Source organism: Syngnathus floridae, chromosome 14 (genome assembly GCF_059516105.1).
Source record: "Syngnathus floridae isolate MCC-2025c chromosome 14, RoL_Sflo_1.0, whole genome shotgun sequence".
Taxonomy (NCBI): domain Eukaryota; kingdom Metazoa; phylum Chordata; class Actinopteri; order Syngnathiformes; family Syngnathidae; genus Syngnathus; species Syngnathus floridae.
In genome coordinates, this window is record NC_142426.1 from 10271119 (window position 1) to 10297743 (window position 26625).

General features: G+C 38.6%; 1 protein-coding gene across 5 annotated transcripts in view; it reads left to right on the plus strand.

The window, feature by feature from the left end:
- The window catches only part of astn1 (astrotactin 1), a 128004-nt gene that overhangs the window by 88700 nt on the left and 12679 nt on the right, over positions 1–26625 (plus strand). For all 5 annotated transcript variants that reach the window (XM_088396277.1, XM_088396279.1, XM_088396278.1 and 2 more), the window contains 3 exons: positions 22750–23027; positions 24417–24550; positions 25098–25249. In XM_088396277.1, coding sequence (XP_088252403.1) covers positions 22750–23027; positions 24417–24550; positions 25098–25249 — 564 coding nt within the window. The remainder of the gene's footprint in view (positions 1–22749; positions 23028–24416; positions 24551–25097; positions 25250–26625) is intronic.

A 26625-nucleotide genomic window follows, 5' to 3' on the forward strand; every position in this document is an offset into this window, starting at 1 on the left:
AAATAGAGGATTTTAAAAGAGGGACCTCAGGGTTGTGAAACCATAAGTAGGCCAGGAGAATTTTCAGCAAAATTGATTAGCATTAAAACAGACACAGTAGGCTTGAAGGGTGCTGTTTATCAGAACATGCCCTCCATTGGTTGGCACATTGACACACCCAAAGGCAGTGAAAAGCGAGGGAAAAAAAGACCCTCGGATGGAAACGACATACATCCAGTAGAGTGAAATAGACATGCGATAGGTACAAATAGAGGGCGAGTAAGAAAGTGACTGACACATTGCTTCGTTAACACATCCAGCGGCTGTTCCGTGTTCTCACACTACTTGGTGAAAAAAAGACGCTTTCGCTCAGTCTCATGGCACTGTTCATGCATGCGTGTGCGTCTTTCCCCAGAAATAGTTTGTCGTATTATCTCTCAGCCGCATCCCTGGGGTGTGCCGTTGCGTTAATAAGCAACACACCACGAGATGACTATATCCAAAGCACAGCAGTGTACAAACCAGTTTGCCCATTTTTCACCGTCTCCTGCACTTTTAATAATTTATTTGTTAAGTTTCAAAGTCAGATAAAAATCTTCTAACATTTAACATTACATTTTCTTGTTCTCCTACAGTCTCGGTAAATAGTATGTGTGACCAAACAAACTATGCATATTTTACATCAAGCCCATAACCTTATATATGGACCAAATTCCTAAATTCAAACTGGCCCGAAGCATTGTGTCATGAAATCAATCATAAGTGGCCCGCTGAAGACTATGAATCATGAATCAAAAAGACTATGGATCATTATTTTGTGATTATAATTTGTTGCATCTGAAGTTGAGATGAAAAAGATAAACTGGACAATGATTCGATTTGGATTAAAAATCTGACATGATGCATTAATGGTGCGCCTTATAGTCCGGTGCGCCTTATATAAGGACAAAGTTTTAAAATGGGCCATTCATCGAAGGTGCGCCTTATAGTCCGGTGCACCTTATAGTCCGGAAAATACGGTACTTTGAAAGTCAAATTCATTGAATCCTTGAAAACTCAACTTTATATATTAAAAGGATGACAAAATACATTCCTAAGAAAGGAAAATAAGAATATGCTGAATATTGACTACCGAGGCTCGCCTGTTCTATAGCACTTTTTTGCTTCCCCTGTTCCACGACGACTCTTTGACATCAGCACCTTAAGAAATAATGACGCATGCAGTCCCCTGCTGGATGTCCACTCCTCCCGATGTTTTATTTATAGGTTCTGTTCCGCGCGGTCACTCAAATGAGTATGTCTGACCATAGCGCACCCACTTGCTGTTCCAGAGAGAATTGCTATTGATCCAGAGGAAAGTGAAAGAGATCCTGGTAATCCTCATTTGTATTGTCCCAAATTGCTCAAGCAGCCGTCAGTAAAATGCTTGCCACAAACTAAGACACGTTTTGGGAGAGGTTTGGACATACTCAATGCATTAAGTCCAAGCCATTCTGTAGATGTAAAGAGAAGAAATAGGCTGTTTTTAGTTTATGTTGAAAGTTCGGTGGAGGGATGGGTTGAAAATTGTGAGGCTGGAATGAAGGTGGAGTCAGTGGTATTAGCAATGTCACGTACTGATCTGCTAAAACAATGCATTTGCATTTTCACAACTTTTGGGATTGGGTTGGGGGATGCATAACTATGGTCAAAAACCTAAAAAAAAAATCCATGTCAGTGGCCCTTTTATAATTTTTCTTCTATTATAAACTTGAGAGAAGACTAAATCGAAATGCCGATTATTTTTGTCCAGGCCTACTCCAGATCATCAAAAATTCTAAAAAGGAAAAACGGAATGGAAAATGTGTGGCTTTAGTTTTAGTTGAGCTTCATTTTAACAACAGATGGCAATGGCACGGTTACAAACACTCCTCTTCTGTACAAGACAACAAGCAACATATACAATGCATGGATTTTAAACAGATAATGGATGCCCAGCATTGAAATCTTGCTTTCCTGCAGGCTTCTGTTGAAATTAAAATATAAATAATAACCCAGATTCATATCCCCATCTAGAAACACTCCTTATTCTGAAAATCATTCTGTATTCATATGCCTCACACCAACATTATGAATAATTAATATACGAGGAGAATACTGCACAGCTGGCAAGGAATGCCGTAAGATACCCAGCATGAGTATCTGTTAAATGCATCTTCATAACTTTGCCTTGAGTCAAATTACTGTTAAGTTATCTTATTTTATTGTGATTTCATTCATGCTGTTAGTTTCTACATATCACAGTTCACAAAAACATCACATCTGTGCTGAATTGCAGATCAAAAATGTAAAATCTTTGCTTCATAATATTACAAGGGGTCTCATTTATGAAACATGAGCAGAACCATCAACATTTTAGTAACTACACCCTGAACTAGTTGCCAGCCAATCACCAGGCACACATAAACAAACAAGCAATCGCATTTTGTCGCTCATCTAAGACTGATGGTTTGTTTTTAATTCTGATTTATGGATACACTGACAGTCAAAAAGCAACACAGTGTGAGTTTATGAGCTGTCAAAATCGTTAATCATGATGTTTTAATCACGGCTGTTTGTTTATTCGTGTCTTGCTTCAGTCGTCTTGCTGTTTCTAACTAATTGATTCCCTTGTCTAGCTCCGTGTGAAAAATATCAACTTAAAATGAAAGCGAGGAAAAAAAATTATTCGTAGCAGTAGAAGTTGCAGCTCGAGAGTTTGGTGGGTGGGGCTCAGTACAATAACTAGTCAACGAAATTATTGTGTCATAGAAGTCAGTTGTTTTTAGCATCCATATGTCATCACCAACTGATTGGCTGATTACCTCCTCCAAGATGCACTGGAAATAACTTTGGAATTTAGACTACAAACATTTGAGTCTGCTCGCAGTCACATGGGTGAGGCAAACCTGAGCAAATAGACAATGTGCAATATCGTCCAAAACTACTAATGTGCTTTACTGCATAAGTCACGATCCCTTTTGTCCATTTGCTACAATGTCGAAAGTTGTCTTGCGCAATTACTACTGTCATGGCAGTAGTTTTGTCTGAGGAGACAAAAAAATAAAAAAGCAGGCTAATCCTGGCGTGAGCTCAAACACAAGGAGGGAGTTCCGACCAACGCTAGCTGTATGTATGTAATGCCAGGATATAACCGGCTATACATAATTCATTCCAACTGCCGGCGAGCGAGAGAGCAATATATTCTGACATTCTGCACTCGCACTCATGGGAAATGTGGTATTACCACTACAGGCAAAACACTACCACTTTTCTCCATATAGTCAACGAAAACCAAAAGTTACCTTGTGCTGCTTTGAATTTATAATGTTGTCACAATATTTAAATTTTGTCTGGATCCGTATAGAAGGCATTTGAGTCCAGATATAGACTGAGGCCCACTTGTTGCAGACTTCTGACCAACATGCACCAGATCCTGTTGTTCATTTTGATTGAAATTATTTATAAGGAGAAATGTGAAAAAGATAAAAAGGAGCGTATTGATGGATCTGACTCAGGATCAAAATCTTATGTATGCTTCATGAGCATTACAATAATAACTAGAGGCGAGGTCGCTTGTCAAGGTGTTCTGTTCAATATAAATTATTACACTTTGAAAGCATACTCCTTACACAATTGTAATTGCTATGAACTGTGCAAAAGATATATTTGTAAGATTTTAAGATGAGCATTTAACCTTTTATGGGTTGTGTTGAACGACTCAGCATGGGGGCATGAGCAGTCGTTTTTGTCAGGTCGCAGGTTTTTTTTTTTACATGGAGCTATTTTTACCAGCTGTAATGTCAAAATTATAACAAGCACCAGAAGTTTCAAACAGATGGGCGCAACAGCCGTTGTGACATCTTTAATTACGTTGTTATCCTTGCTCTGTAATTTTAACACTGTATTTTTGTGAGCGAATTGAGGCAACTCCGTTGTGTTTTATTTTTACTGTGGGATGAGAACATGGAATAGTTTCATGGACGTAGAGTGGAATTTGACAGTTTGATTCTGAACTGACTTAAGAGCCATTATTTTGGGAATATATTTATAATTTACTTGATTGGCATAATTAAGCATAAAACACCGGTGACTTTCCCCGAGTGGTAATGGAAGCAGAACTGTCAAAGCCACTTTAGAGAACTGAAAGAGACATTATTGAGCGCTCATGATTATGAAAGTAGTGAAAAGGAGAGTGTGAAGTAGTCTGTTGTCATTTTTGGTGCCCCTCTATTAGTGATTGACGAGTTCAAGATGACCGACCCCGACAAAGTGGTTGTTTATTTTATTTCTGTCTTATGTCTGCATTATTTTAAGCAGTGAAATCTGGCGAGTGATCATAGAGGAAAGGAAATAATGCCCCTCAAAGTGTGTCAGAGTTTGACTGAATTTATATTTGTATATGTATAAAGCATGTGTTAAGCATGTGTTTCTATTAAGAGAATTTGGCTGCTTTAAAAGCAAATGTATCTCCCCGCGGAGAACCAAAACATTCCTTAAAATATCTCTTCGACATTTAGCACCCAATTGGTGGCGCAGAGTCATTTTTTGACACTGATAGGTGTTAGTCAATTCTTGCACATCAGATGGTCCCCCTGCAAAGAACTTGACTGAGATAGACTCACTCCCACTCCCAGATATAATGTGTTTGGGCTGGCATTTACAAAAAAGACAAGTTGCTAGGGTGATGACATTCCTTATTCTCATCCATGCCTGAATAAATTCTAATTTATCCTAATTAGGGCTGGTTAAATGTAGCAGTTATGTACAGGGGATATAATTGACCTATTGCAATAGTTAGCCAGTCTTTTATTAAGTGACAGTGACCTTTAAAGGTTACACAAAGGCTGATACTCAAAAGACTTTATTGAATACTTGGTTTTTAGAAATATACAAACCCCAATTCAATTCATAACTTGTCGTTATTTTACCAATTTTGACACAGATTGGTTTGTTAGAAAAATTAGACATGCAGTCGGTAACATGCCTAGGTAACTTTATAATTGGACCTTTAAAGACATTAATTGTAAGGCAAGACCAAAGGTTTTTATAAGAGAACTCACACAAAAAAAAATACTTTGAACTTATGCGACTGTAAATACTTTGTTTCACATTGTTGAACAGCAAGCAATTAATTGGAAAAAAAAAAAGGTAACAAGCTGTGAAAACAAATCTTCAAATATTCACATTTGTCCTTATTTGACGCATATTCTTCATTTAAGGTGAAAATTAGGCTAATTGTGAAATGTTCTTATGGGCGCACACTAAATCCCGTGGGACCTGCAGAGTACATCAGTGAGAGTGTTAAGTGTGACAAGATAGACAGAAGATTGGAGCGGAATTCAAATGAATTTCCGAAGTTCACACAGTTTATCACGTCTAATAAACGGTGAGAACGTGTGAGGTGTCAGTCATTCAAACCTAACTGGAAAAATGCATAAATGAATGCAAGGTTGTGTTTTTCTGAAACTTTCTTGATCTCTTTCATACAAACAATGCACATGATGAAGATAGAAGGCTCAAGATGGTCTTTTAAACGTGTGCTTTTCTATTCTGAACCGTGAGGGCAGCATCATCATTATTATAGTCTGCGTGTGCACCAAGGCTTGACGAGATTTAACGAGTGGGTGGATTCATGCATGCGAGTTTTTTGGGAACACCGCCATTACTCTATGTTCTTACACTCTACCTTTAATAGAAAGTGAAAAGTTTCTATCATACTTCACCAAATGCATTATAGATCTCATTCTTTGAGGTTTGCGGTGTCTGCGCCTATGTGCTGACAATGACAATGATCGTGGGGAAAGAAATGGAGGAGAAAGCATGAAGGTCATAACGTGATGAGATAGTAGAAAGGAGACCATACGAAGAAAATCGAATTCAGGCTATGAAAAATGACATGTAGGTGTCTATCATTTTAAAAGATTTTCGAATGCTTTAAGTAAGCTTATATTTAACGTTGGATCATTGCGTCAAGCAAATGCTGGAATCAAGTTTATAGGCAGCTATGTACATGCCCATATCCAAAATGAAAAAGTAAAAAATACTCAAACAAAGCTTCTACTGACTGGAAAATGATCTTTATTCAGTTGTAATGATCTGCACATATTTCCCATCTGCAGTGACAGCTGCAGCACAATTTCCGAAGAGGCTGGAACTGTGATGTGTCTGCCCTCGGTTGTGTACATTTGACAGACCAGCTGCTCTGATTGAACCAATCTTGATGTAACATTTTGGAAATCAGCAACAAAACGCACTTTGTTGTTAACACGATCTACTAGCTTAAATGTTTCCATTAGTGGCAGGTTGTACTTCAAAGCCGAAACTGAGTTGAAGGAATATCTCACCAAAGTACATGTAAGGGTGTTTAACATAAAGTACTACTGACAAATGGGAAAAATAATCAAGGAAAAATAAAAACATAAAGCACTACCCTTGCTGGTAGCGCTTTAAGCATATCAAAGTTGAAAGTGAAATTGTGTCGACTGAACCGATAACAGTTTGTATAACACTGAAAGCCCATTTTTACAGGGAGGTGTCATACATTAATTCAACTTGTGGGGGAAAAGTTGAAATGTGTATTACGCAACCAAACCAAGTTTTTGTCCCAAGGAGCAATGCAAATTTAATTCAATAAAACAGAATACTCACCATTTGCCAAAGTTTTCTTCTTACGCAATGCCTTCCGATGAGGTTTTGTTTTTGACAGTTCCATGGATAATAAAACAGATGTGGGTCAGCACCAAATTTACTACTGTTGACAAGGCCATCCTCACTGGTCCCCTTTTGCTCTCCCAATTGTAGTTTTGTGGCCCACAAATTAAACTAAACTAAACTACCGTGTTTTCTGCACTATAAGGCGCACCTAAAAACCTCCAATTTTCTCAAAAGCCGACAGTGCGCTTTATAATCCGGTGCGCCTTATATATGGACCAATATTGAGCCACTACAGCAGGCGTGTCCAAAGTTCGGCCCGCGGGCCAAATGTATATATCTTATATATGGACAAAGTTTTAAAATGGGCCATTCATTGAAGGTGCGCCTTATATATGGACAAAGTTTTAAAATGGGACATTCATTGAAGGTGCGCTTTATAATCCGGTGCGCCTTATAGTGCTGAAAATACGGTAAACTAAACTAAACCTGTCCCGTCATTCGCCAAGAAGTTTTTGGCATTATGATCGTTGCTGCCAGTGTCTCGTGATCATCTCAACCCTTCCATTTACAATTTATCACGTGCAGTGCTCTGGTCATGCATCTAAAGTAACTATTCTTTATCACACTTTCTGCTTTTCTCTTCTGTCTGTCCAATCCATCTGTCCAGACTTGTGTGTCTAAAAGGCTTTGGGTGGTGCTGTTGTGCCCAGGGAAGTACACAGATTTGGATAATCACTGTCTGGAGATATGTTTAAGATAAGAGCTATAGTCACGCTCTCCTGGTATGGTTGCCAACAGTGTATGTTTGTGTATCTGTGTGTGCATGTGTGGGTGTGAGATAACCCCATAGCCTCTTGTCCAGGCCAGCTGTGGGTTGCAGCTGATAAGTGACACAAGTACATTTCATGCCTCCAAATAGTAGACACCTTGAAAACTCGATTTTCTGTTTTGCTTACGAATGACGAGAACATTGGAAAAAAATGACGGAATAAGCACTCAGTTTAATCATGTACCAACGAACATCTCAGTTCGTCACTGATGAAAACACACATAGCGTGTCTCTTGTGTGTGTTTTTGGCGGGGGTAAATAAACAGGCTCAAAAATACCCACAATAAGTTAAATCTATGAAGTAAAGGTGGATTTTTTTTCTCCATTTATCAGTTTTTTTTCAGTTAATATATAAGCCTGCCTCTATAAGTACTAGTCAATGTTCCCCTAAAAAGTGCCTTAGTTACTTATTACTTGCTTTAAAAATACCTTAATTACTTTACTGATTACTTGATTTTAAAAGTAACTAAAATAGATTACAAATTACTAACAACCCTGCTATACATAAAAATGACACGACCGGTCTCATTTAGAAATGCATTTTTTTTCTATTTTTTTCGAATTTTTTCATTGAAAATAGACATTTATTTTAATTCATATTTTTTTTAATAAATTTAAATGGATATAAATTTATTGCAACAAGTTGAGGGCTACTACTTGCCCCACATCATCAAACACACACATTAACTCAAATGTCATGATGATTGTGCAATACAGTACAAGGATAAAATGACGACTAGAAAATAGATGATGTGCAACAAATTTGCAAGCATCAGTGATATGTATATAGTGATATTCCACCATTGTCGTCACAATCACTCACTCATAATGAACTTATATTAGGCACCACTAACAAGCCTCACAAATAGGTTGAATCACGCAGCGCAAAGACTTGTCACTGCCTAATGAATATTACCTGACACACCAATTGGACACACAGGAAGAATGGAGTCATTACTGTATCCTGTTTTGTAGGACAGCTCCTGTATAGCAAGCAGGTGGAGAGAGAAACAGAATTAAAATAATAGTACAGAGCAGATTCTCTGTCTGGTAGTGAGCAAAAAAACTTAAGTCTATATACTTATTTTAAGGCCAGGATACCAACATCATTAGTAGGAGACATACATATATAGTAAGCGTTGTTTTCACATTTTTCAAGAATATAAATTGATTGCTGAGAATGAAATACATTTGCTGCTTTAAATTATTGAAATAAAAAATGAATATAGTTAATTTGTTAGTATGTTATAGGGTTATATTAGTTTTGAATTTTTCATTAATAGTTTTTATTTTGTTGCGACTTTTTTAATTTATTTAGTTTTTAGAGCAAGTTTGTTAGCTTTTATTTTTTGGAAGATGCATTGTTTTAGTTTCCTTTTTATTAGTTTGTTTTCTTGATTTAGTGTTTTTATAAATGTTTTGAGTATTTGTCAAGTGCAATCACTGAGATTCATTCATCAATATCTTGTTTCTGTGTGGGGTCTGCCGAGAGGACTTCATGGACATTGCAGAGAGTAACATAAAAAGACAAACTTCATGACTGGTATGAAAAGTATGCACTCCAGACTTTACGATATAGTTTACTGTATCGTAATAGTAGCAATCAAAAACCAAAAGTAGCAGTCAGCCTATGAGCATAGAATTGTACTCAAAGTGTTTGTAGGTTACACTTATTTGCACATATTGACACGATAGTTCTCTGAATTTGGTAGAGTTGCGCTCAAAGGGTGCTTACCTGTTTCAAGCTGAGTTGGAGGACGGTCAATAGTTGACAGAGACACGCTGTTGATTCCATCAAAGCTGACAGTCTTCAAGAACTCTCAGCTGGATTTCACCCAGTCGGACGGCATTATTCTGAAGGACCAAACCACTAATCAATGCTTCTTGTTGTGGGGAGAAAATGGCTTTCCTTTTATTCTCATTGGGCCGTCTTTCAGTTCTACAAAGGGGAAAATGCGCTTAGAAGTGTGTACAGACAGTAAAAATGGTATTGTAATGTAGATCACATTACTTACAGTACAGTATTCTCGATGTTAGAGTAAATAGTGTTCAACAAGAAACGACCTGTTCTATTCTCGGAACGCACTGATAATGGTGGCCACAGAATCTGCTCAGATTAAGGTGGACTCTATCGTGGTTTCCTCATGCGATGAACTCGGACATGGTGTAGGAAAAACATTTTTGGTTTGAAAAATTGGTTCAGGCCTTTGAAAATTTGGCTTTAGTGTTTTAGCATTTGTGAAAAACTGTAATTGAGGAAAAAAATTAACATGGATATTTTTAAGATAAGTATTTTTAAGTGAGTCTTGGGTTACAGGACTAATCGATGGTCATTTTCCTACCTTGCTGCACTCATTTAATGTCATCTCTGTCTTGCACTATTAATGTATTTCTTAAATACTTAATTTCTCTCTGTGCTTCATTACCCTTCTTTCATGTATGTTATCCATGCATCCTAAATAGAATAGATGCTCTAAAATTGTGATTACTATCTTGTACATCTGCACTGATTTGCAGCGGCAGGGCCCACATGAGGTTGTGCACCTTCTGTTGAGGGACTCCGAGGTAAAGAACTTTAAGATTCTCCAAAGCTGCCATAATAAATAAAAATCAGGTCTCCTCGGAAGTTGCTTAATTGTATGCCCGATCAACAAAACTGTGACTAATGGCAGGTTTTGTTGGGCGAATATATTTGCACATTTGAAAACAGCTTCATTTTTTTTTATTAATGTTTTTTGTTTTGCTTTTCACCAGAGCAACGATAAGAACATAAGTTCAAAACAAATTTAATACATTCGTGGTACATACACCCAAGTCATTAAATGAATTTTTATATGAAACTATTAAATCTGAGAAACACATCACACCCTTGGCAAAAATGAACAGTGACACACTGCAAAACCATTTCTCCAAATTTGTAGAAAGGTGTCAGGAGAGCAGAGTTGTTGGAGGATAACTGCAGTAAAAGTAGACTCCTTGGGGAGCAGTGTTTTCTCATTGCTTTGATTATGCCTACACAGTTTGAGATTTTTATGTTAAACCCTATAGCATGTCAACAGCCCTCAGCAAGCCTCTGCTGCTGAGCCTCAGTAATGAGAAGTGATTTCAGCACATTGTGGATTAAAGCTGTTCTCCCCATTGCTGCAGTAATTTTTTTTTCACAGTTAGACGACGCATAGTACAATAATTGAATGTTTTCGTTGTCTGTCTGGCTCTTTATTTTGCTTCTCTTCATACTTGTACATAATTTGACTCATACCACCTGTTGTGAGTTCTGAGATACTTTCTAACCGCGAGCTAATGGTAGATCATGTACGGATTTTAATAATATATCGCATTTGTAGTTTTCGCTCAGAAGTCTGCCCAAGATAGCTCAGCAGATATCTCAAAACCATTGTACATTCATTGCTAATGTCCACAAATTGCAATTATTTGGCACCAAAATGACATCTTTACTGATGTCCACTTCAACCTCTGAAAATTTCACGATTAACGTCTTCAAGGTTCAATTTTGAGATAATGACAAAATAAGCAATCTGCGTAAAGTTTCCCTTATGTTTCTCTTTCATAAGTCTCCAAGGTATGAGCACAATTTATTTCAAGAGGCGTGATAATGGCTTTTCCCGCATAGAAGCTCCCATTTAATGTCAGTAAGACCCCACATGTTGCGTCAATCGAAATTATAATTTGTAGAAATGAGCAAAGCCGAAGTCATCCTGCAAAACTGACATTAGTGATTGCTCAACCAATACGAATTTTGTCGGACAAGGGCTTGTCGACCAATCATCCAGCCAGCAGACCTCAGCCCTACAAAAATGTAATGGGTTTCTTTGTGACGACATTAGGAACATTTTATTTAGGGACGGGAACTGCTTTTCCGCATACTATCAGACTGACTATGTCATAGAAGGAAAGAGACAAGCATTGTAATGTTGTTTCCTGGCTTGCATTGTCACATTCTGTTATCACTTAATGTCTGAAAACAGTTTGTTATCCAAATTTACGTGAACGGATTAAACCTTTATTATGCGTATGAGAGTGGCATAAATAAAATCAATCATAAAATCAAAATTTAAAGAAAGTTAGTTGAACATTAGCTAAATAGTTAATAATTATTTCAGTTTATATTATTTTCAGTGATTAAAGAGGTACAGTAGTCTTATTATGACCAATACTCTAGAATGGATCATGCCCAGTTTCCGCTTTTCATCCTCCATTTCCTCAGCTTGTTTGGGTGAGGCAAATGGTTTAGCACTCCACAATGAAGGTCAGTGCTGTGTCCGATAAAAGTTACTCTCTCCTAAAACTTTTTCTCCCCTGCGGTCGCTGTGTAATCTCAGTGTGAGGAAAATGCCAGCTGCCAGTCTCATTCACAGAGATATGGACCGAGCCCTAAACGCACCTGCTTACCCACGGCAGAATAACAGTGAGCGAGAAATATATGTAGATTATAAAATGGAGGCAAGCTTTCAGATGATAATATTTGAGCACCGGGCTGGCAGGTCCCAGAGAAACTAGAACCAGGTGTTGTTGTTTTTTTGACAAGCGTGTGTGTGTGTGTGTGTGTGTGTGTGCATGCATGTGTGTGTGTGCCAGAAAATGTGCTGTCAAGTCCTCAGTGTAACTCCCACTTGGCAGGACAAAACAAATGGCATTTTCTATAGATTTTTGGCAGACAAGTCCCACTACAACCATCTTGTATCTTATTACCAACAGCCTGAGATGCGCAACTTGATCTTTATCTGTTAAAAAAAAAAAATCCCCTGGCGTAAACGACCTTTTACAGTCCTTATCTTTCAGTGTCATTTTTTTTCCCCTGTGTGTGTGTGTCTGTGTGTACGTGTGTGTGTGTGTTTTCCTCAAAAAATTCAGCGAATATCCTCAAAGCCTGAAGGGGAGCAATTTCTGGAGGATTCACTATGGTAAGCATGTCCAAGGTGATAGCACTCAAGTGGTACTAAGATTGGGAGGACTGCAACTGTTTTTTAATCAAAAATCGAGCAAAGACCTTCAGGCTATGTTGAAGTAATCTGCCTGCAAAAATATAATCAGCATAAATATGTTGTCAGTCAAAGTTTACTCTCAAGGAAGGAAACATTCTCCTCGATTTTTTTTCTTTAAGGAACTTAAGAGTTGTATATTGCTCTGTGAAGCATTATTAAAGTAAAACAAATCCTATAAATGTGCATATTTCCCATGTCTCAATATTGCATTTATTTTGCGGAAATCCTTGTGTAAGAGCAGCGGTTATTTGTAAATTAACATGCTGTGGATAATGCCACGGGGAAAACATTCTGCATATGTAGCATAAAGTCAGATTCCTCCTATATTGAAAAAAGTGCACATGAAATGTATATGAGGGACATAAAACAGAATGTAAAATTTTATTTCTTGTATTAAATGCCAGGGCATAAATTTTGGAGCACAAAGAGAAGGTCATCAGTTAAAGAAGGCTTTTTTTGCTGCCGCTGACTTTTCAGGGCAGTCGCATAACTTGACTGATAATGGTCCTTCTGACCTAGAGATGCTTTTTGACAACCACAAGCACTCTCCTTTATTTTGGTTCATTTGGTTTTTTTATTAGGGGCTCACAAAATGTACTGTTTGTTTTATATGATGTTTTTTGGTGGTCACAGTTGACATTTTGGGCTTGGTTGTTGAAGCTTATAATGTCCCTCTCACTTGCTATACTGCATGTGTGGCCCCCAGAAGCAGCATAATAAAGAAACACTTTCAATTTGCAACAACATATTCACTCGACTATTTTTATTTGAATCTACAAATGCATATTGTACTGTGTTGCTGAGGTCAGTCCCCACCTACTGCTCCTTGCCAGTTTTCTGCAAAGCGAGCCTTGGTTCATTTTAATAGGGAAGAAATTGCGTCACAATCACTCAGATCTTGTGAACCAAGGTTCCATTCTACAAAGTCAACTATATTGTCAATTTGACATCATTAATTGTCTTTCGATGAGAATCTTCATTAGAAATGTTTTACATGTGTACTCAAAATGGTATACGGTAGCAAATATACCTCTTTCGTTTATTGATTTGATTCACGTAGACAAGTGAACGGCCATTATTGTTGTGGCTAGGTGGGTGGGGAATTATCTTTAATTTAGTGTTGGGTGTGCTGTGGTTGACTCATCCTTTATGGCGGCACTATAAATGTGAATATTTATGTATTCCATTATGACTGTGCTGTAAATAGGCCTCGAGAGAATTCTCTAACGAATGTCTCGTTTCTTTCTAGATGATTCAATTGAATCATTTAACAGTCCCACAAGGGAAGTCATAGTGTGTGTACGGGAGTGTGGGAATCTGACAGTGGTCTGCAAATGAACAAGCCTCTCTCTTGCAAACACTTCCATCTATTTTTAGAACACTTTTCTTCATTAGGGTTGTGGGTGAGCTGGAACCTATCCCAGCTGACTTTGGTCAAAGGAGTACACCCTGGACTAGTTCCCAGCCACTCACACATATTCACGACCAACAATTCATACTCCTATGGGAAATAATATTTAATTAACCTAATGTGTGTTGTGTAATGTGGGACAAAGCCATTGAAGAATGTTTTAACGTTAGAGCTTGGTTGATACTAGTGGCACCTAATGGGAACTGCATCTCTGGGGGTTGCTGAGGCAGTGGTCAGCAGCCTTCTTCAGCAGACAAAGCATGTCTTCAGAGCCCACCATGCTTCAAATACTGCTTTAAACATAAAGCGCCTATCAAGGCTTACTGAGCTTGTCAGATATTGCGAGATATCTCCGTGATAATATCTGCATGCTTGGCAAGTGGATTGGATTCAGCAGGATGAGGCTGAGTCAAGGGTTTTATTTTGATAGGCTGAATGTGAAACTTTGTAAAGTATACCAGAAAGCAAGGTTATGGGGTGTAATTACGACTCAAAAGTATCAAACTATATGCACTCTTTTAACTTGTTAATCATGAATATGGACCCCCCCCCCCTCCGTGTCACATGTCAAAACAGATCTTAAAATCCATGTCTCAAAAGCAGGTCTAATCGGCTTTATTGGCACTCTGCTGGGGGCTAATTACAGTGGCCTGGCGTTATGAGCAAACAGCTCCAGGGTGGTTATTTTGGTGCAAATATTCCTAACTTTTAATTGGTTTGACAAATTAAGGCCTGTTTGTTACTCAGCTCTGCTTAATCCATCTACAAAAATTGTAAATTTACACTTTTTGAGATTACCTCACTCATAGCCAAAGTTTAAAAATAGTTAAAAGTGGGAAATTTATATACAAAATATGTAGTGGCTAACCAAAATATTCCTAGATATCCTAGAGTAAAACACACACTGTGATTTCACCACTGTGGCAACATAAGATGACTAACCCCTGGCTTCAGCCATGAGCCCCGAATTGTTCATCAGTAATATGAAAGTCCATGATGTAAACCTCAGACAGAGTGCATCACATGTACCACTGTGCCTGTGCAAAGTACGAAACTGATGCAAGAACAGCTTTTAACGATCACATCGTATCTTCAACTCAAACGGAAACGGGGTAATTTCTTGGCCAGGGGTTTTTAAATTTTGAGTCCCATCTCAGGAGGCCACTGCAGGGTGCAAATCATTACTATTCTGCGAATGAGGCAAAAAATGATCTTGGCAAAAATTGCTCATATTTGCGGTTTTGAGGGTCTTACTTTTCCCACGTTGTTGCAGCACCCTTTTCCTCCTTTTATTATTCTAAGAAATGTCCTCAAAACCAATGTCAACCATCCATTGATTTTCTATTTTCTTATCCTCACCAGGGCTGCAATTGGGCATGAGCTGACACCAGGCAACAATCAGGGCACACCCTGAACTGGTCAGCAGCCAATCACATGGCACAACCAGACAAACCATTCACACCTTTAGATTCTCAAAATTAATTCATAAGATTCATTTAAATCCGGTGTGGAATGTAACCATTGAAAATTTGTTTTCCTTAATTCAGCAAGGGGGCTTCTGGTTTACCTTCTGCTTTACTGTATCTATTTTTGTTTATTTTATTTTTATGTTTGTTGCACATCACACGGAAAAGCAGGCCACTCACATGTAGGCATGCAAGGAGAGATCAGAGTGAGCGAGACGGGATGTGTTGCACGCCTGGGCTGAGCGTCAGTACACTGTTGTGAAAATAAAGTAATTCTGGCAGCACTATCTATATACATACGCACACACACACGTCAATGGCAAAACAGTTATTTCTAAAATGTTTTCACTTTTACAGAAACAAGTACAGTAATTCTGTAACTGCCTTTGTCAATTTTACTCAAACACGCATAAAGCTCTTTTTTTTTTTTTCTTAAATCATGCTGGGGAATACTCCAGCACGCCCGCGACACTCATGAGGATAAAGTGGTTCAGAAAATGGTTTTATGTGGTTTGTATGCAGTGATGTCATTTGTATTCAGATGTGTCATATTCTTATGACAGGAGAAATGTAGCCGTACAGGACAAATATTTTGAGTACTTTTCTTTATTTTTTCATATTACCTTTTTTTATTTTTTTAGTATCTGATGTTTCTGGCATACCTTTGTCAAAATACCACAAGAATCAATCATTACAGCATCTCACCTCTAACTGTGTATACTACCGGGAAAATAGTGAAAATGGAATTTGTTACAGTGACGACTCAAGGTCGTGTAGGGGGGACTGAATATGATGACTAAATTAAACTTAGTCTAGCGAATGAGCATATTTGGACCAATCGTTAAACACAAATATCACCCAATCCCAAATCTTTAGCGTGACCTGGCATTGAACATGAATAGTCAACTGCTCATGTTTAACGAGACTTCTTTGCAAATTCTTCTGGATATCCAACCAATCTTTTTGTTTGTACCACTCTGCTTGAGTGGTAGTATCAACCCGTTTAGACCCAACGTTGGTTTTTATTCATTACCTCCTGCTTTGATCAAAAATCCAATTTATAAAATGGTTTAAGTTTCAAAATGTAATCCGCCATTAGTCAGGCCAGGCAAGTGGGAAAAAACAACAAATGATCGAGGGCTGAACTTGACCCAATAACTTGCAGCACCTTTTTGGCTGAGCATTTTGCCTTGAGGCCTGCTGCTAATGAATCATGCCCTTTACAGTGAGGCTGGAGAACTGCAAGCCTCGGACATCGCCCCTTTCTCTGCTGTTTGACATTGCACAGGTTAAGTTCTTGAGATTTTTTTTCATACAAACCCATGTATGTATTTAGTTCATATGCCAAAAGTAGTACAAATAAAAAAACACTAATATACTTTTTTTTTTAATTATATATTTAATTTTCCTTTCAATGTCAGGTGAGGCTCAGCCTCACCTGCCTCCACTTACATTACTGGTCCTAACCAAATGCCCAAGCCACCTCATCTGGCTCCTCTCCTGCATAAGACTTGGAGTTCCTCCAGGATGACCAAGCATCTCACCCTATCTGTAAAGGAAAAGCCGGATACACTCAGGTGGATATTCTTGTTAGCTGCTTGTATCCAAGGTCTCATTATTTCAGACACAGCTCACCCACAGTTCATGAACAGGTGAGGGTAGGAAGATACGTAGATCGAGCCGCAAATCAAGAGTTCCACCTTCCGGCTCAGCTCTTGCTTCATGACAGATACAGTCTGCATTGCTGCAGATGATGCATCGACCCACCCGTTGATCTCCTGCTCTATCTTCCCCTTCCTTGTCAAGAAGACCCTGAGATGAAATCGTCCAACTTGAACTCAATCACTTCAGGTAGACTCTCAATCCTAACCTGATTTTTATCTCAACCGCTTCACACTTGGCTACAAACCAGTGAAAGTTGGAGCTCCATCCATCCATCCATCCATCCATCCATCCATCTATCCATCTTCTTCCGCTTATCCGGGGTCAGGTTGTGGGGGCAGCAGCTTTAAGAGGGACTCCAAGACTTCCCTCTCCCCAGCCACTTTGTCCATCTCATCCCGGGGTATCCCAAGGCGTTCCCAGGCCAGCTGAGAGACATAGTCTCTCCAGCGTGTCCTGGGTCGTCCACGGGATCTCCTGCCGGTGGGACATGCCGGGAACACCTCCCCAGAGAGGCGTCCAGGAGGCATCCAGGTGAACCCTCACTGGGAACGAATCCAACTTACTGCCGGAAATGCGGACCAAAGTCTGGCATCAATGATACAGGGACCAAACCGCCCTTATCAGTTGGTTCGGCACCCCGTGCTCCCGAAGCACCCTCCACAGAACTTCCCAAGGGACACAGTCGAACGCCTTCTCCAAGTCCACAAAACACATGTGGACTGGTTGAGCGAACTCCCATGCACCCTCGAGGATCCTGCTGAGGGTATAGAGCTGGTCCGCTGTTCCACGGCCGGACGAAAACCACACTGCTCCTCCTGAATCCGAGATTCGACCTCCTGACGGACCCTCCCCTCCAGCACCCCTGAATTACCAGGGAGGCTGAGGATTGTGATTCCTCTGTAGTCGGACCACAAGTTGGAGCTCATGGCTTGCTAAAGTAAACATAACCATATCATCTGCAAAACGCAAAGCTGCAGGACAGAGGCCACCAAACTGGAATCCCCGAATGCCTTCGCTTCACCTAGAAATTCTGTCCATAAATGTTATGAATGTGTGACAAAGAATCAACTTGGTGCAATCTGACCTTCACAATGCGGACAAACCTCCGACACCAGTTGAACAGGAATAACCCCATATCAGGGGGTTCGGTCCGCCGTACTCCTGATGCACTTTATAATTTGAGGGACATGGCCAATCAAATTATCATGATCATTACCGTGAAACTATTGAAACATCGTATGACAACTATGGCAAACCATGTCACACTTCATATAATGATTAGAGTAAGTACAAGAGTCATTTAAAAGCTGTGGGCGTTTTTGAACTATCTGAATAACTGCTATGTGAAAAAAACTGACACCTCCAGTAGACCTATAAAAACATAAAATGTTAAACAGGATTACCGACACTGGAGAGTTGCCCATAAAATATTTGTCAGTCACAAAAAGAGCTGCTCGGTATATCATTTTGCAGGTTCACAATGCATCATGCACAAGCACGCAACATACACATATTGTTTATCTGTTTCGTACACGGGTTCCTTTTTATTGGTAGTAATTATTTTTTCATTTTCCTCCTCCACAGACATTATCCCTCCAAATCTAGGCATTTTAAATACAAATTTCTCATCTCACTGCTTTCCAATTTACTAAGCTGCTGGCTGCTTTGATTTCTGACATTCGGGCAACAGCAGGGGCTCATGATTACATTCCATAACCATATAATGTTCAACTCAGGCCAAACACAATCAAAAGGTTAGTGTGTTTTTCCTTGCTTCAGTTTGCTGAGTTGAACATGCACGTGGATTTGGTCCAAAGGCTGCTGCCAACCCAGTGAAGCACTAGCAGCACCTAGTGGCATAAAATCCAACTGAAGTTACAAGAAAAAATACACCCACCTGAATATGTACTGAAGAAACCACAGAGAAAGGAACTTTAGGATTTTTGAATCACCATCTTAGACATTATGCACAACGATACTTGGTCATTTCGTTTCTGAAAAAAACTGCATCTGATCTGAAGAGCAATGGAAACAGACATGAATGCATAAGACAAGAAAGAAGCCTTTTGCTGGCAAAAAAAAAAGGCTTTTATCCTTTTCAAAAGTGGAAGGTTGCATGTCTACTGATCTCTTCTCACTCTGTTTTTTCTCTCTTCCCTATCCAATGCAATGTGAAAGCATTGTGCAAATAGGAGATATGACTCAAGTCTGTGCGATAGATGAACTGGTGTTCTCTCTTATTGGAGTGTGTGGGAAGAAGGAATGAATGGAGAGCTATTATGTGAATCAGAAAAGCTCTTAGCACCATCAGAGATGTGCCATCCACCAGATACAGGAATGTCTAGAAAAGCCCCAAATTCCATGACACATAATATTGGACACTCACGCACATCCACGTACACTCACACAAACGCACACAGAAAACAATGCCCCATGGTTGGTGTCCTGCAGTTTAGAGAAGATTAGTTGCCAGACGTTATCATAAATTACTTTCCTCACTTTTGCTTCTGTGGTAGAAAATATATCATATTATTAACCACAATGACTAGATGCTTAATCTTAACCATTACGCCAACAGAAATGGAGGACCATTGCTTTATCAGCTACAGAGCTGCTTATCTGCTGCCTGAAGCATATACCCTGCATTCCTTTGAGAGGAACTCAGCGGACCAAAATAAAAGGCTTATTTTATCACTTTTGGTTAGTTTCCTGTTTGAGTTCATGCGTTTCATCAAATAGAAGTCTACGTCTCGGTGTCAGCATAGATAGATAGTCAATCTCTTCCAATACAGAAAAAAAAAAAATATATATATATATAGGAAGTGGATTTTATGGCATAAACAAGAGTGAATGATCCCCCTGAGTCACGAATGGTCATGCAAAATCTGTTACTGCGTGCTTCTGAGATGCTGCATTGTTACAGATCCGGTGATTTGAAATTATGATTAAGCAGTGATGGCTAGTTTATTGATTGAATTAAAGGGGACTGTTGGACCTTGGCGAAGGTATGCGCTTGACTGAGTGCCATTCTAGTTTGAAGAAGCGATCCATTTTCTGCTGCCGCTGCAGCTTTTATGTTGGGTGTCAGTAGGCTTTAACAAAAGTGCCTGTTGGTCAGATATCTTTATAAACCTCTGCTCCAGCATAAGGCAAATGAATGAATCAAAGGCTGTTCAGACATAAAGGCTGTGTGTACAAAGAAAAATAAAATTGCTGACTTAAAGATTATTAAAAGTGAGCGTTCCACCCACATGCCAGGATTTAATGCCTGCATCATAGCTTTAAAAAAAAAAAAAACTAGTGTGATAGCAGTTAGCATATAGATGATTCACTTACTCTATACACTGTCTCTACAATGGCGCCGAAGCAAAAATAATCCTGAAGAACTTGAAATTTAAACCGCCAAAGTTGACCACAATCTGCTTTGTCATTGTGGTTTACTTCCAACTTGCTCTATTGTTTTGAATTACCCATAGGACCTAATTATAAATGAATTTGGGCATTCCTAATTGGCGTACAAGTGTACGCATCGTTAACAACAATACATATCTGTCGGCAAGCATTTCTTTGTTGACACTCGACAAACCCAGTGAGGAACGTTTAGAGGGAGGGAGAATAGAACTTGCATGCATGCAGCTAACTTTGAGACATTCCACATTCTTCTTTTATTATTGTTGGCATTTGGTGACCCTCATGAGAGATATTCACCAGGGACATGTACCTTTAAGAGAGCGACTGGAGTTTTTCCAGATTCAAAGGGGTGGCTGACTTTTGGTTGTCAAAACAGTCGTCTTCGTTTTGGACAAGTTATGCCTTAGTTTCCTCATCTGGTGATTGACTGCAACTACTGGTTGGTTGGTTGGTTGGTTGGTTGGTTGGTTGGTTGGTTGGTTGGTTGGTTGGTTGGTTGGTTGGTTGGTTGGTTGGTTGGTTGGTTGGTTGGTTGGTTGGTTGGTTGGTTGGTTGGTTGGTTGGTTGGTTGGTTGGTTGGTTGGTTGGTTGGTTGGTTGGTTGGTTGGTTAACTTATTTTTGGTTTGTTGGTCGGTCGGTTGGTTTGTTGATTAAAACTTATTTTTGCTTAGCCAAAAACCTGTGGCCTTTTGTACCTCACTTCTGTTTGTCTCTGGAGTCCTTGTATATGTTGTGGACTATTCATAAGTCAGAGTGCACTAACACATGCAATATTATGCCAATGCAAATCAACACACTACATGTGAGCTGGATTCTTGATGCCACTCACCCTCAATCAGACCCCATTTACCGACACAGCCATCTGACTGGTGAGAATGTATACGTCAAGCGGTCCCAGTGGCCTCATTGCAAGGTCCATTGTCTGCATGTTTATCTGGTCAAGGACAGGCTCATTCAGGATGCATGCACACTGAGACATTGCATGACACAAGAGTGCACACGCACACACTGATGCAAACAAATGTGGCTTTGGCATGAATTTCTATTTTATATGGTTGGAACTCCTGTGTGGGAAACATCAAAAGGTCTTTTTTGCATGATTATTTGGCTCTAGTAATAAAGGTGCTCTAACCACTGTATGCAGTCTGCTCAGTTTAAAAATGTCATATTAATGCCCCCCAGTGGTTATATGAAAAAGAGCTCCATTTGATGCTGGTTGAAATGGATTCACTTAAATAAGCTTTTCAAACGCTCATAATGTGGTCATTTTTATTTCAGTGAGTTTCGAGAAATCCTAGGAAAAAATATCTTTCTTTGAAGGTAAAGTGTTGTGCAAAGAACAATAAATGCACGAGTTAAGGAAAACTCTCATTCTTATAAAGTTGTTTCATTGGCTCTAAAACTGAAGTTGTATTCCATCAATTAAACATTATGTGTTTAAATACAACCAAGCAATTTTCCGAGCCTGTATTTAGAATAATGACAATGTATGCAAAACAGTATGCGGTCAAAGCTGTTTTACTTCTGCCTCCAGAAATTCCACCTTCGAGACAAAGCGATATCAGAAATAATCTTGGGAATAACAAATAAAATTTTCCGGAATAAAAGCAAACAGTTTTTCATTGTACATTATGAAATCTAGATTATTACATTTATCAAAAAGTGAAAGAAATGAAAACTATATGTATATATATAAATAATATATGATTTGGTTTTTATTCTTGAAGAAAACTTTTTGGTTGACCTTAATGTCAATTACATCATTCACACCCAAGGCTACATAGCCTGGGGCTTAAGTTAGATGTGTTGAAAATATAAAATTCCAATTAAGGTTTTCTATTTCCTTGTTTAGAAGACATGATTCACTTTCTTCGTCCAAATTATTTCCTTGCAGGAACTGAATGGCGCTTTATTACGCCCAAATTTTCACAGTACCACTTCACCATTCTTCATGTGATGTAGATGAGCTAAAAGTTTCCAAATGGGAGCAGTGCAGTAAATGCAGAAGTGCATTAATGCTTTGGAGATTTGCCAAGCGACTATAAAAGACAGACATTTTCTGTCAGTTCAGCTTTATTAATTCCCAATGTTTCTTGCCTCATTCCAAAAATCTGGTAACCATTGACTGTATCTCTCTAGTCGATAGTTTGGGGGTTTGAGGGGCTAGTTGAAAATATTAGCAAATCAATGAATCAGCATTACTCAGCGGTTCAAAATGTTTTTACCAATGTCATTATAAACAAAGACATTTTTGAAGCCTCATGTAGCTATACTCCAGCTGATTAACTTTATTCATTGTGTCTATTTAGGTAACTCACCCTCTGAGGAATCAGAGGAGCATGACAAGGAGCCTAGGACTTTGACCTACCCTGCATATATTGCCAGTTTGCTGGACGCAGGAGCCAAGCGGATGGCAGCCGGTGTCCGGATGGATTGCACCAGCCAGGGCCAGTGCCCTCGTTCTTGCCATCTCTGCCATATGAGTCCAAGGGCGGCTCAAGGACGACAGCAGTCCGAGCCTGTGCTATTGCAAATCACCAAGGCAGCTCCCATCTATGAATTGGTGTCCAACAATGAGACATATCAGGTGCGTTGAAGATTGTTTTTAAGGTGTATCTGGATCCTCACCAAAGAGGAGAATAGGCCCTAATTAATTCCTCAGTAGGAATATTAAATATGTTTGTGCAGCTGAGAAACAGACGGAGCACATTTGATTCAAATATTATTGGTAAACAAAAATGTCAAGTACACTTGTGTGAAAGGACATGTCACCAGCCAAGTGACATTTTTCCAAAATCACAGAGGGACAGCAGAAGAAGTCTGGCAGTGATTTCAGTTTATTTATTTATTTATTTATTTTCAAACATGTCCAGAGGCCTCTTTCAGTCCAGTGTGACGAAACGAACAAATTTCTTGACACTTGTCTAGAGAATTAATCTCGCGTAGTTTTGACGGTCCTGTCATTTGTGTACATTTCATGCACTGACTGGTCTTTCCCTTGCTGCTTCTCGTTCAGCTCATTCATGTGCGCCAGAGTGAAAGCTGTAGCTGAAAGCTAATCTGTGTCACTCCGATCAGTAAAAGCATCAACGTCAAGTTTCTCCCAGTAAAAAAAGGGGAACTAAAAAAAAAAAAAACTCTTAACATTTCCACCAATTATAAGATTAATACATTGATGAGTTGTCCTTCAACTCTCAAAATCCCATTCTGAAATATGTTCCGGAAACTTTCTTCTTGAGCATCAGAGTTTACTCAACCAACATCACACCGAGCTTTGTTTTTGTGTTCCGACAACATCAATATTTTAGGTCGATACGCCAGCAAAAGTAAATGTCATGATAGTGCAACGTATGCTCCTGGGGTGTCGGCATACTGGTATTGACAAAGGTTAACTGGAGGTTGTTGGTGTTGTGCAGGAGGAAGAATAAATGCATAAAATATATTTCTATTGAATTTAAAAAAGGGCCGTGTCACCATCATGAATCTTTCAAGAGAACCTCTGTGAAGGGATTTACAATCCATGGTTAAAGTGACGGTTGTTGTGATGTTTTAGAATGAATGAATGTGCCTAAGTGACATTTGAATTTAAAAAGCATATTAAATAGTAAGACATGACTGTACTTTTCTCAAGATTAGCATTTGAATGGAGATTTTAAACCAGAAACGATTGAAGGAATTCTCATTACGTTTTAATTAAAAAATATATTGTAAAAAAATATATAAAAAGTAATTAAAAAACATATAAAAATTAAAAATTGAAAAAAAAATATTACTTTGCTGCATATAGTTGTCATGATGAGGCATATTATAAAAATCTATTTCATCAAAATAAGAGCAATGCAGTCTGCAAATCCTTGAAAAATAAAAAAATGTTGTGATAATATTCAGTGTATTACTTGCATTCTATACTTACTACCCAACAATATCAATAATTTGTATAAAATTCAACTTCCCAATCATCTTTGCCTTTTCACAGGCTCTTCAAGAGGCAATGATGAGCATGCTGTGGTGTTCAGGGAGGGGTGACGTGATTGATGACTGGTGTCGGTGTGATTCCAGTGCCTTTGGTGCAGATGGACTCCCCACTTGTGCACCTCTTCCTCAACCAATGTATGCAATCAATACATAGTAAACAATTTTAAACTATAAGTCAAAGTACTATTAAATGATCAGACTATTATCTTTTATTATATGTTGACCTGCCATGGTACTGACACCAACTGAACTGTGTTTAAGAGTGACAAATGAGGGTGTCAGTACCTCATGTCAATTTTTACACCACAGAAAATTATTGATTCCTCCAGTCATATCTAACGGTCAATCATTTGTGATGTGTGACATTAAGAATGTACATAATTAGAATGAAACTCATCAAATTGTATGCGAATCAATATGATTTTGTGGAGTCACATCTTACATCAGCCTGAACAAATCATCTACAATTTTGAAACCGTCAAATTTGACCGGAACATGATGTAAGGGTCAAATGAATTTATGTATTTCAAGTAAGTTGAGAACTGTGGAAAGAAAGTCATTTTAAGCTGCAGGAGCAAAGTTGGAATAATGTATCGTTCCTGTCGGCTTTCACTGAGTGTTCTTTTTTTGAGCTATTGTGTTTCACCAAGAAGTCATGCTCATGATTTTTACTCGTTTCCAGGCTGAAACTGTCTTACACTTATGAGCCGAGTAGCTCATTGCTCATCATGGAATGGAACCACACAGAACCACCAATTGGTGTGCGGATCATTGATTACCTCATTAGCCAGGAGAAGGTGACTGAGAGGACTGACCACTCGAAAGTTGAGACAGGTATTTATTTATACTTAGAACAGTTCGCATTCTGAGACCTACTTAGTTCAACTTTCTCCAGACTAGCTGTTGCAGTTTTACAGGGAAATAAATGCAAACTTTTTGGGGTGTATTTTTTATGTTCAACAGGCCATATTTCACAGTCAATAATCAAATGAGACAATATAATCATTATTTCAATATCCATATGTTTGGTAACATTTTTGTTTGGTGGTGTGATGGGATTTTTTTTTTTTTTTAAAAAAAGGTTTGGAAATACCCCAGGGTGTTGTAGTTTTTAAGAAATCCACAAGATGGTAGTCATTAGTAACAATATTAAGGATTCATGTTTTTTTTTTTTTTCCTTTGACCGAAACTATTTTACTGTATTTATTTTTTTTTGTGTGTGGGACAAAGATAAAGTCAGCAATACGTACAATAATATATTTTTTTATTTTTGTCGCCATACTATAGTACACAACGTTGTCAATTGATTCCACAGATTCATAAATGTTCAAGCATGGGTAGTTTGCTGTCAGTTGAACTTTTTGAAACCTTTTTGTGCCTCTCATTTTACGTCATTTTATCTGCGCTTGCATTCAATGCATTATGCAGCGAGCTCTGCTGTAGGAGATGATTGATTACTTTTGGTGAACACACCCTGATGTGAACATAGAGGCAAAGGTGTCCGGTTGTGTGGATGCTCAAAGAGGAAAGCGAGCGGGTGAACAGACCACCAAGGAATGGGGTGATAGACAGAGCAAAAAAAAAAATCAAAGACAGGCAAGTCTGAAAAGGCCTGAAAGCACACTGAGCAGTATGGTTTTGATTTCAGCTGTGTTTCATCTCGGAATATCACACTTACATAAACCAATGGACATTTCTCCTCAAGTTCTCCTTTGCTGTGTTTCATTCTTTTGTGCTTTTTATGCTCCTCTCAAGGTTCCTCTAATCTCCTGGTCCTCCTGTCCCATTGATTTCTCAAAAGTTGTAAATGCTGGCATGTTTTTGATTTAGTTTCCCCTCTTTCTAACCTCTCTGTTGCTTACCATATGTTCGTTTCCTCAAAACTATATTCTCTCACTCGTTGACCTTCAAGGCGTTATTAATGTAGGGTAGAAAAAATAAAATTATACAATATACTGTACAATTAGTCATCAGTCAAAACTGATTCCACTAAACTAAATATAAAATAAAATGACTAAAATGGGAATAACAATTAGGGAAGATGCAGTGGATGAGTTACAAAAAAAAATCATGTTTAGTGTTGACATAATTTTTACAAATAAACCTATAAAATAAGCGTCAATGCTCAGCTCACTCAAATGTCCCTTTAAGCATAGACTTTTTTTTTTTATTCCCATTTTGACACCACTAAAACTACTGGTTAAATTATG